At 32.2% G+C, this 12,964-nt stretch overlaps 1 protein-coding gene and 1 long non-coding RNA gene across 2 annotated transcripts; both read left to right on the top strand.

Moving 5' to 3' along the window:
* The first annotated feature begins 564 nt into the window (after nt 1-564).
* On the top strand, nt 565-5,410 carry LOC123551987 (galactoside alpha-(1,2)-fucosyltransferase 1-like). The gene has a single exon (XM_045341325.2). The coding sequence runs from the start codon at nt 949-951 to the stop codon at nt 2,035-2,037; it is 1,089 nt and encodes a 362-aa protein (XP_045197260.2). The 5' UTR covers nt 565-948; the 3' UTR covers nt 2,038-5,410.
* Nucleotides 5,411-8,665: 3,255 nt separating this feature from the next.
* On the top strand, nt 8,666-12,644 carry LOC128556440 (uncharacterized). The gene is made up of 3 exons (XR_008370668.1): nt 8,666-9,019; nt 9,842-9,938; nt 10,465-12,644. It is a non-coding gene; the product is annotated as an uncharacterized LOC128556440 (long non-coding RNA).
* Nucleotides 12,645-12,964: the final 320 nt, after the last annotated feature.

A 12,964-nucleotide genomic window follows, 5' to 3' on the forward strand; every position in this document is an offset into this window, starting at 1 on the left:
GTAAAGATTCCATATATAATGTAATATGTGGGGATCGTTCCAAGTTCTATTGGTGTATATCGAGAGGTTATCTAAAGACTGTAATTGTACCTATTAGCTGTATTTTGATGAAACTTACAGATCTTTTTATTTATTGATGTTTTGTAACAATTAATTTTATTGTCTTCAGAATTCGAATATAGATCTCTACCAGTGAATTGTATAAATTTGATACAATGAAGTTCGAAAAGGTGCAATTTTCAAATAAAGTGTAATGTTAAATTTTAGTAAACAACTTAAAAACAGGACATCAACTTTAAATGTTAACAATTGTGTTATTGCTGATTAATTTCATATTGTGCTGTGTTTGGTCTTAATGCCGTTTATCTGCAGTATTTCAGTTATTTAACGGCGGGAAGTACCTGCCAACTTCCACACCTGAATCAGACTGATTCATTTCAACAAATACATATTTCTAAGCAAACGCACATATCTTAATTGCATCATTTTATGCATTTTTATCCAGTTGTAAATATTCAATAGCATGTTCCTCTCCTTTTTATTTAATTTTGTAGAAATCTATTGAAAGAAATTTTCATTTTTCATTATTTGTAAATGTAATGATTACGGTGTTGTAAATGACATTTCTTATGTTAAATCCAGATTGAGTTCTTATGGTATCTAATATATAACAAATGAGACGGATTCTTTACATGAACCCTAAACTCTAGAAATTAAATTGTTTATAGCTGGCAGTGTATCTGTCACTGATACTGCATGGAAGCGTTGAAAAAAAAAAAGAATTATATAAATTAATATAATGTTTCAATTTGTAATTGCATAAAACAACATTTATTGGAGAATCTTTACAAAAGCAAAACAAATTACACCTGTCCCTCCACTATATATTCAGATTGGATACAGATAATTTTAAATATTTTTAAAATCCCATTTGTCTTTTAACATAATATGTCTCAACGAAGAGAGAGCGTTTCATTTTCAACGTTCGTTGGATTTGGATGTATTTTATATCTAATTGGGTGTTCCATTGATTCCATATTACATCAATGGGCTTTTAGATTACAGGAAAGTAAAATAATAGCCATTGATGAAACAAATTATCGCAACCAAAATTGTTTTTATTTGTCTTGGAGAACTGATTTAGAGTTGAAGACACTCAGAGAAATTGTCATACACAATTCGGGAAAAAAATTAAATGCGGTCAATGAATCTAAAACAGTAAGAAACAGATCAGATATTTGCAAGCGTTTTGTGACTTTAGAAAGAAGTCGTGGACGACTGGGAAATCAAATGTTTCAAGTTGCCGCTGTGTTGGGTGTGGCATACACTTATGACATTGTACCAGTTCTACCAAAACAATGTCTACTAGCTAAATATATCGATTTGCCGAATGCTATTGATAAAAGGGAAATATTAGATAATACGGTTAGATTTAAGTGCAAAGCCACGGCTTATTTTAGCGTATGTCCAGCTGGTGTTTTAGATTCTAAGTCAAATATTACTATGTATGGATGTTTTCAATCGTGGCTGTTTTTTAAAAAGACACAAGACATAATAAGGAAAGTTTTAACTTTAAAAATAATACACAGGATGAAAGCTGATCAGTTTATGCGTACATCAACGAAAAGTGGTTATAAAAAAGTATGTATCCATATTCGACGAGGAGACTTTTTGAACGAAAGACAACTAAGGAGAGGGTTTTCTGTTGCAAATCTAGCGTATATTAAACGAGCAAAGAAGATATTTCTTAAAAAGTATTCTAAAGTACAATTTGTAGTGTTAAGCAATGACAAGGAATGGTGTAAAATGCATATCAAAGGGGATGTGATCAGTAACTTCACAGAATCTGGAGATGACATGGCTTTAATGGCATTGTGTGACGACGTAGTTGTTACATCAGGAACTTTTGGTTGGTGGGGTGCATGGCTTTCTGGTGGAACGACTGTATATTTCAAGGGATACCCGAGACCAGGGTCACCTTTAGATCGTCGTTTCAACAGAACCGAATATTATCCACCTCACTGGATTGGCATATAAGGCGGCCAAAAATATTCTTACAGACATTTCTCAATGTCAAATGAACAGTTTTAGTGCCATTTTGAAGTTTTAAAAAGTCGTGTTGTACGTTGGCTTATTTTTATATCATTTTTAATTGTTTTTTTTTTTTTTTGTACTACTTAGCTATGAGGGCTTTGTAATCAGTCAACTAAATTGCATTTCACGCACTGATGAAGTAAACACTGATTAAGTACTAAAGTAACTAAATTGCTCTAGTTTTTATTAACTTCTGCCGAAAATGGCACTCTATATGCAAAAATGGCTTACACATCATCATAACTGATAACTTCTTTGAAGAGGGGAAGTGCTACGATCGCTTACGCTTAGCCAGCACGTTTGATGCCAATCTTTGACAATTGCGCCAGGCTCAGTGGTTAGAGCATTAACTAACGCCTGAACGACCCGGGTTAGAAACCCACCACATCCAGTATGGAGTTTTCGTCCAAAAATGCTATGACCTCTGATTTGTTACGGCTGTATGTCGTTATAATACTGACGCCAACAGTTTTTTTTTATATTACACTCGTTTGAAAGATGTTCTTACTTGTAAATTTGCCTAATTTCTTACAAAGGCAACCTTTGCGATTTGACCGGATAATTCTTCTGGTGTACGTCCTAAATCAACTGTTGGCTTTTAGAGAATAATCACAATAACAATCATATTAAATGCTTTATCAGCACTACAATTTTGATGAGGATTTTACTTGTCCTAACATATTTGATGAACAACATCAAGAAGTGCCTTCACTAAAACGAACGATCATGTTCAGTATTTCATCTTGTTAGCATTTTCTTTCTAACATTAAAGTTGAGGTATTACTGTATTTTCATGAACCTTTCACGTTTCATAATACGACGAATGCTTAGATTCCCAAAGTGCGCGTCTGTTGACCAGAACATTTTGTCTGTGGAAGCTGAAATATCAAACAATTTTCAGTGGCGTAAATGTGTACTCATGCTGACATAAAGTTCAACATAATGCTAAGCATTATAACAATACCTAATTACGTTCACTTTGCGACTAAATGTTTTCAGTAACAACTATTCTCTATCACAATAATAATCGTTTTAATATTACTCTAAATCTTTGCATGGCATACTTCCATCAAAAAGTACACCACTTGTTTTGTACTACGTTTAATTGCTTTATGCTTTTAACTTTTGGCATAGATTTTTTTCTAAATACTTTAAGCATTATAACAATACTTAATAACATTAACGTTGCAATTTATGTACGTACTTCCGTCTGGTGTCATGAATTGCATTGACTGTAAGTCTTTAATTGTCTCTGCTGAACAAGGCTGCAAGTTTTGGGTCAGGATTTTGAGGTCTGGAAAATAAAATATTAAACTGTAGGTTCTTCATATCATACGAATGTTGTATTCAGCAAAATGCAAAATCTCCATTGTTATGCGAAAGCGTATACCGTACCAATTATGGTTGATGACTTTCTACATTAGGCGATCTAACTCTCGCAAATTGAATGTTTTTTTTTAAATGCTTTTTAGCTGTTGCTGACAAATAACCAAATGTCATATCGGGCTTTATCTCTTTTAAACATTGCCTCTGGTTTACAGTTTCAACATTTCAGCTCTTATAACACTTATATGTCTGTATATCTTGTTAACCTTAAACGCCTTCTCCAGATGTGAATGGAGATAATCAACCTCTTGTATCAACAAATACCCGTAGTACATGGAACAGTTTGGTGCTTCTCTAGAAATTGTCAGTGCAAAGCGCATTCATCAAATTTCTAATACACAAGAACTGAAATAGAGTGTAAATGAACGTACAAATGGATATTTCTACAGAAGCGTTTCAAGCCAAATTGTCATTCAAGGGGTTATTTGATTCGATCTACAGCCTGAGGTCCTTTAATTCCATACAACAGTGCAACCAGCACCGTCAATGTTCGGTTAAGTTAAAGTAGTTAAGCTTCCGTTTGTCATCGAAATATGAAACACTAATTCTAGGGCAAGTTTTGATCGGAGTTATCTCTTACGTCCTTGCTGGAGTACTTTTAAATCTTCACATGTATTGCTCCTTTAGGGCGCATAAAATCCTGTATTGAATTTACTGTTAAAAACTTTCCTTTGGTATGTATTTTTCCTGGGCTTATTCAGTCTTTTTAGATATTCACTATTGTAAAGTTTGTACATCTTATTAAAAAATTTACTAGCTTCAATATATTCCTTTGAAGACTACGAGCAAAAATAATGGGATGATACTCTTGGAATGAGTTGATGTGATTCAATGGTTTCACCAGGCACCTTTTTCCTTGGAGTCTTTCCTAGTTTTTATTTTTTATTTTTTTGCAAATTGTACCTCCGTGCTTCTTATGTGGTTATAGGGTATCGGTTTGTTGTTATGTCTAGTGTATTTGCAAAGCCTTGTTCCTTTCATATTCTTTATGGAGACAATTTTTTGATTGATTTGTTCTTTCTCTCAGATATATCTCGTTTTCATTCCTTCAATTGACTGTAGTGTTGCCACGAAAAGTAATGAGCACATCTGTATTTTCAATTCCCTTTACAATAGTGTGTTTGTTTGTTTGTTTGTTTTGGGTTTAACGCCGTTTTTCACAGTATTTCAGTAATGTAACGGCGGGCAGTTAACCTAACCAGTGTTCCTGGATTCTGTACAAGTACAAACCTGTTCTCCGCAAGTAACTGCCAACTTCCCCACATGAATGAGAGGTGGAGGACTAATGATTACAGACACAATGTCGTTTATCAAATAGTCACGGAGAACATACGCCCCGCCCGCGATCCGTAGACCAACGCTATTACATACTGAGCTAAGCGGGCGGGTGCAATCTTTTGTACTTTCACTTTCTCTAGACCATTCCTCTAGAGTTTACATAGAGTTGTTCTATTTGTCCATGTTCTCTTTCCATTGTTTCGTTTCCACTCCTCTTCAGTCCGTAAACACTTTTGATATCTTTGTCTTGCTTCAAGTTCAATTGTATCTATCAACTATTTGTTTCACTCAATTGTTCTCTTTCAAGTTTGACTTCGACCTCAGGAACATAAGTATTCGAGTTAACTTGAGATGGCGAAGTTTTTATATGATCATTTACAGAATGTTCATATTGACTTATAGGCTATCATTTAAATCATAGATTCCACTGTTTCCACTGTTCGGTAAGTTTTATATTTCTATGTATCAGGAATTCTGTACGTGTATCTTAAGTTTCAGTCTAACATTTGAAATATGCAAGTGTCTGTTCACTTTTAAGCCCGAAATGAAAATTTGTAATAGTTTGTGCACTTTCAATCCCACACTGAAAATCTGTAAGTGTCTGTTCAGTTTCACTTTCACACTGATAAATAAAAAAAAAAAAAAAAAAAAAAAAAAAAAAAGAAAAAACAACATGTCTTCATATTGTAAAAAGTCTCACAATTTCAGTCAAACCAAAATCTTTGTTACTCATTCCTTGCTTTTCTACGGATACGAGAATTCAAAGTAACTATCTTTAATATGTAACTTATAAATATCCTCAGGAACACAGAGAGACAAATGGAACTCTAAGATTGTTTGGCAAAGTCATTGTAGCATTTTGTAACAGCTTTTGATATTAAACTCTTTTTCTGAGATATCTAGGACTGGCAGGTGCTTGTTTTTAACTATTTCTACGAGTGTACTTGAGTTTTTAATCGCAAACGGTAAAAAGCCGATCAAATCGAGTGCATGCACCCAGAAAGTCTCAATCATGACGGCTATTACAGCCTGCCAGCTGCAGAATTTTGATATTTGGTGCGAACCTGAAAACGCAGGGTGTAGGAATAGGCAGATTATTAAGTTCCATCCAATAGAGGTTTGAGCAAACTTATAACATGTTGAAAATATAAAGTCAATATCAGTGACAGAGCATCGAAGGAAAAAATCAAGACACTAAATACATTATTGTTGAGCATACAATTAAAACAGCTAAAAAGCTGACTATTAAGGTCCTAAACGTATTTTAGAGAGCTCTCCAGCAGAAAATAAAAATGAATTATAAGCTAGGGGAACGCTTCTGTTCGTAAAAGACATACACAGACTGTACTATAACAGTTGTGAAAGAAAACAAAGTGCTATTCCAAGCTTTGACCGTTGCTTATTGATGTGCGATAAGTTTAAGTAAATTCAGAGAAAACAAAAGACATTGAAATTTCAACTAATAGTCCACTGCCATTTGTAATCCCGCTCGAAAGTAGTTGAGAAATAAAGCCACATATACCAAATTATTTCCTGGTCTAAAACAAACACAATATGTATGTATCTCTTCTTGGGACCGCGACTGGATCCGGAAATGACGTCATCAATGTGGCGACCGATTACAAAAATAATACTGTTAAACAATGTCTGAAAAAATCAGTAATAAATCGTATATTATGTCATTATACCAGCCAATGGCACATTTTAAATGTTTATATTTACATGTCACAAACTGACATACGGGCCTCTTCTACGTATCTTAGCATAAATACAGATATTGCATCATCTTTATGTAATTTTTGAGTTATTGAGGTAAATGTCAGATTTAACGCATAAAATACCTATCAGATGTTTTTCTGTATTTCTTAACTTAAATTTTCATGTAAATTTTATTAAATTCGGTTTAGTGATAAGAAAGTTGATATTTTATAAACTTCAGTAATTTATGTTTTTATCCCCAAAACCACTATCGTGATTCTCGTGGAAGTGCAAATAGTCAGAGTACACGCATATGTCGTGAGTCACATAAAATTTAGTTTTTGGAGGGACATAACCCTACAAATAGACTGGACTAGATATGCCTAGTGCACACCATTTTCGATATTAGACGAATTTACGTCATATTGATTTTCCTTGGTAGAAAAGTTATGCTTGATCGAGGTAAGAAGTTTATTTGTTGGATTTTTGTATAATTTTTTAATTACGATTTTTATTCAGTAATTTTTTTGTTCATTCTACAGAATGTTGTTACAGATTTACTTTTCGGCAAGATTTTAACTAGTTTCGGTATGTCAGGATAATTTAGTAAATTTTTTCAGATTTTGTTAATTATTTCGAAAGAGGAATCTAAAATGTTTTGTTTGTATAAGCTGTAAGATTCGTACTGAAATTTATTCGTGTAACATGATAATTGTAAAGTACTCTTTGTTATAAACATATGTCAAACATTTCGTTTATAATTATGGAACGCCGTTACTGCATTGCATTGTAATGTATAAACCTATGTGGCAAGTCTAGTACCGTGTATGTAGTATGCTATTGTAATTTGAAATTGTATGCCAGTCTATAGCATATACATACAATGTCCATTTTTTTGAATGGAAATTGGTATTATATTTATACTAGCTTTTGTAAAACGTTTATTTCGCTTTGCATTGTGTTAATTAATAGTTGTAAATAATAGCTGCAGTTTATCAATTTTGAATCTATAATTTTTCATCATAAACTTTTCATAACTTTTCTTTACTTCAACTTGTAAGTAACTATTTTTTAAAATAATAGAAGTACTTAGTGACGTATTTTAATCACGTGACGTATGAACTTAGTAGCACATATATTTTGTATAAGTAGCACGTATTATTTATGGGAACCTACGGAGGTATGATGTACCCAAAGGAGCAGTTTTATGCCCTGACTTGTGTTTTGCTATGGTGCTTACCATATGTTCTAGGTCATCGGTTAAATGATGGGAAATGATTCGTAAAATAAGCGGAAAAGAAAAAACTTCAAATGCTTCTCATCTTAAACAATCTAACCAGTATACTGCATCTACCAAAGAGGATATTACTAATACTCTTGGTGAAGCTTTTTCAAAAACCTCTTCATCACATAATTATTACCAAAGATTCCAAAACATTAAATTAACTAAAGAAAGCAAACCTCTGAATTTTATTCAAATAATGAGGAAGATTATAATAAACTTCTTTCGATCACAGTGTTACTTGACTCTCTAGACAAATGCCATGATACTGCAGCTGGTCCTGACCAAATACATTACCAACTTTTAAAACACTTACCACAAGAATCATTAGATCCCTCCTTGAAATCTACAATATTACATGGAAAACTGGTATTTTTCCAGACTCCTGGAGAGAAGCTATTGTTATCTCCATACATAATCCCGGAAAATATAACACGAACCCAAGTAATTATAGACCGATAGCCCTTACAAGTTGTTTATGTAAAACTCTGGAACGTATGATCAATTCTAGACTAGTTTGGTACCTTAATCGCAAGGATTAATTAGAAACTTTCAAAGCGGCTTTCGCAAACAAAGCAGCACAACTGATCATCTTGCTCGACAGAAAATTTTATTCGTGGTACATTTATTAAAAAGGAGCATCTAGTGTCTGTCTTTTTCGATTAAGAGAAAGCTTATGGCACTACATGGAAATATGGTATTATGAATAATCTTAACGACATAGATTTAAAAGGTCGTCTGCCAACATTTATGTTACAATTTTTATCTGATCGAAGTTTTAAAGTACGTGTTGATGATACCCTTTTTAACTCTTTTGAGCAGGGAGTTCCACAAGGTTCCATTTTATCTGTCACAGTTTTTAGCATCAAAATTAATAATATTGTGAAATGTTTGTTACCAGAGACAGACTGTTCATGATATGTGACGCACCATGACATTTTGGGTCCAAATTCGGCGTTACGTCATTTGAGAAAACATCGATTAAAGTTACGTCACAAAAAAATGGTGGACGTTACCACGTGTTCGCGGCAATTAATGCATTTCTTGTTTTCAATAATACTCTACCTTGCCACAAGAAAAAAATGAAGTGACATTTATAAAAATTTCCGTGTTTTGCAATTCCGTTTCTTTAAAAAAATTAAATGATTGATAATTTATCGCCCTTTGAATCGACACGCCATTTGTAAACATCGAAGGTCGTGGAGAAAATGAAACTACCAAAAACAATTATTTGATGATTTATTTCGATTGTATAAAGAATGACAGTTAGCGAATCTCAAGGTAAGTAAGTATTTAAGCGATATGTAGTGTTAAAAATATTATTTGAGTTCATATCGACAGTTTTGTCCGATATCTTTTCCAAAAATAGCCCGGATTTGACACTAATGACAGATTCGAGGTAGATTTAGCGCAGTTCACATTTTATTTACAAGTGTCAATATATTGTAGACTATATTTTATTTACTAAATCTGCCATGAATTCAACTTTTTTAAAATCGGTTTTGACTCTTATTCAGTAGAATCTGTATGCAAGACAATTACAAGAAGTATTCAGTAGAATCAGTATGCAAGACAATTACATGAAGACCTTGTGACTCTGGTGCCAGACAAAATTACAAGTCAGTCATAATGTTTAGTTACATATTAAAGTTAAAGCCCTGATCATTTTATAAATATAGTCATGCCATGAAAGTGACTGATTAGGAATAGTTGAAACACATCTATTGTCAGCTTCAGCCACTAATTTCTTACATGTAATGTCAAATCAGTCCATGTATACATAAAACTGCTACAAGGCATAAATATTGTTTTTACTTGGAAAGAGACAGTGTTTTCCAAAGCTTTTCATGTTAAATTTGCATACTGTTCACTTGGCCATTATTTCTGGATTCCTCACCATTTTGTACTGTTCTTGGCAAGTGACTAAAAACCACTTAGTAAAATAAATAAACTTTAGATACATTTTGTTTTGAAAGCCTTGCCAGGAATTCAATTCTAATACTCTTTTTATAGAAGTCTTTGTGCTAAATATGTACTGAGCTAATTGCCCAGTGCATTTTTATCTCACATTACAGCCTTTTTCAGTATTTTTTCATTTTACAGATCAACCACTGAGGATTGTTTGGCTTGATGCAATGATGTTAAACAGTGAAATGATTTTCCAGGAAGGTCTATACACAACAACCTGGATTTTATGGGGGTTTGTAAATTTCTTCATACATTTTTAGTAATTTTTTTACAGTTACTATACTGCTATTCTAAGAAAGATAAAGACATTAAAGTAGCATAAACATAAATGATCTATTTCATTCATAACATTTTAAGAGAAATGATTTTGATTATAGACCCATTCAACACAAATGTGTAATATATTAAGAAGTGAATAAGTAATGACATACAATAATTGAATATATCATGTATGTATTTTTTCATATTTTCAAAATTATTTTTACAGTATTTGTGTTTACATTAAGTTTGACTGCATGAATTGTATGCCTAGTCTGTAGGAATCTTAGCTAGTTTATGTATTCTTGAAAAGCTGCCTTTTCTGCATGAATACTGTAAGATTCTTGGATGAGTTTATACTTATCAAATCTGCTTTCATTCAGCTTTTAACAAAAAGACTCTCTTAAGCTTAAAAAGATGCTTTATAGTCTTATATTCTGTAACCTTATACTAATCTTATTAAAATGAAGTTCTAATGTTGATGAATTTTTGTTTTGCAGTGATGAAAGAACTATGAATATGTAAATGGGAATGAAACAAAAGGGAAAATTAATATGTTTTACTGATCATCCAGCTGAAATCATGCCTGTGGAATAGAGTGCATGTCACAAATACTGATATGAGCAAATAACTCCATATTGCACAAATAAGGTCATGTTTCCTGCCCTCATGACCTGAAAAAGTGAAAAATTCTAGTTCAAATTACAAATGTGTTTCAAGAAAAAGTAAAACTTAGTCAACTGTGAGAAATATTGGGTAAAAGTAGTGTTTTGATGTCATGACAGCTGTGAAGTTGTTTGAGAAGCACTATCCTAATTGTTCTAACAATACAGCATTTAACTTATAAATTTTCCAAAACTGCATGCATGAAATACTAAGACATGTCTGTTGAATGAATCCTAGTTGTTTCAAAACTACAACATGTGTGACATTAAAGCACACCCTTTGGAGGAAACATTTTTACAATAAAAACTGCCTTGCCAGTGTGATTGTAAGAAGGATTTTTCCAGAAATGGCAGAAAACTACCAATATAGCAGAAAATATTTGTTACTGGCTGAATATAATATATCTTATTTCAAGAATTAATCATGTTAATCCATGGTTATAATTGTGTTAAAAGATATTTTTACATGACATGACCTTTGCAGAAATAGCTAATTTGTTTTGCAAAACATTGTGAGTTGCCGTGGTAACACAAATTTGACTTAAATTTAGATTTGTTTGATTATGTAAACAGCATGTGTCTTATTTATATTCTGCTAATCAGACTATGTTCTGCAAGAAAAGATCTTTTATGTGTAACCATCAACAAAACATGTTATAACACAAATCTGTCATAAAATGGCAGAGCTGTAATGCAGGTAGGCATATCAGGAAGATATGTAGTTCTCAAAGACAAGTTATATTACATAAAATGATGTTTGTTTTGCATAAATGATCATAATTGACCATTTGTGGTGTAAAACAAATGTATACTGAACAGATGCTAAATGAATGTTCTGATTCTTTCTGGAAAATTTACAAAAAACTACTATTTTAAGAAAATAGTGCATTGTTGCCATGGTAACATTAATTCAACTTTTAAATTATTTTGGATATCATCATATGTAAACAACATCTTTCTTGTTTATATGTTATATATGTTAAGCTGTGTTATGTTAGTGAATATATATTCATATGTAATAATTGCATCAACAAAGCACTATGTTATTACACAAGCCTGCCTTAAAATGGCAATAGTTGTAACTGAGAGAGGTGTATCTGAAAACTATGTATTTCTCAAACCATATTACATTACTTTTCATGGAATGATGTCTATTCTCTTACTTTTAAATAAGAAAACAGACAGCTTTTGATGTAAGTATATGGAAAAGCACTTCCAATATTCAATTTATTACAAAGAAATTGCCAAAAATGTTAGTATTTTTGTAAGAAAATACCACATTGTTGCCATGGTAATGTTAGTATTTTTGTAAGAAAATACCACATCGTTGCCATGGTAATGATTCACTGATCAGTATATCTAAGTCTTTTGAAATTTTAGCAAACTCACAGTTGATAATAACAGTCTAATAATTATATCTTCTTGCCTGATTTTCTTTCTTACTGTTTAATAGATAAGGTGTCTATAACAATAAGATTAATGTCCTACTTTTTGGGATGTTGTCTAATTTGATATCAAATAAATTCTGTATCTTGTTCAAAAGAATGTCATAAAACAGTTGTCTGTAAACTGTTTGCACACTAGAAAAAGTTAATTGTGTATTTATTTCACATTCTATGTAATTTATTGCTAGATTGATCAAGAGACTGTTAAAAAAGAGGTTAAACAACAGTGTTGCTATAGAAACGACTTTTAGAACATAAATATTTTATACTACATGAAAGAAAGAGACAAAAAGAAATACATTCCATAAATTGCATGTTGCTTTTGTTATTTTATCATGTATTTTATCTTGATATTATTTAAATATGGTGTCATTGTTAAGATTTACTGCCTCAATTTGATACAGTTAGACAAAAACATGGTGTCCGAAAAGTGGTAATATCTCCATGACAACGACTGATTTTTGTTGTCAAATTGAAGATTTTTACTCAGAACGGGTCAGTCTGTCAGATTAGCCCAAAACCCCATTTTTGACCAAAATTGCATTTGGACCCAAAATCTCATGCTCTGTCACATATGTTGACGATATTTTGATATGTTATCGTTCAAAAAATAGGCGTACGATTGAACGCCAATTACAACAGTGTTTGAATAAAGTTCAAACTTGGGCCATGGAAACTGGGTTTAAATTTTCCCAATCAAAACCTCAGTGTGTCTACTTTTGTCAATTACGGAAACATCATTGTGAGCTTTTTCTAAAAGGTACAAAAATACCCGTTGTTGACGAAGCAAAATTTCTTGGTGTTATTTTTGATAAAAAGTTTTCCTTTGTGCCGCATATAAAAAACTTGAAGACATTGAATCTTTAAAAGGTTATTTCAAATACCGATTG

Source organism: Mercenaria mercenaria, chromosome 4 (assembly GCF_021730395.1).
Source record: "Mercenaria mercenaria strain notata chromosome 4, MADL_Memer_1, whole genome shotgun sequence".
NCBI classification, from domain to species: Eukaryota; Metazoa; Mollusca; class Bivalvia; order Venerida; family Veneridae; genus Mercenaria; species Mercenaria mercenaria.

Excerpts from the sequence above, each read along its gene's own strand:
- LOC123551987 (XM_045341325.2), top strand. The coding sequence starts at position 949 with ATGTCTCAACGAAGAGAGAGCGTTTCATTTTCAACGTTCGTTGGATTT.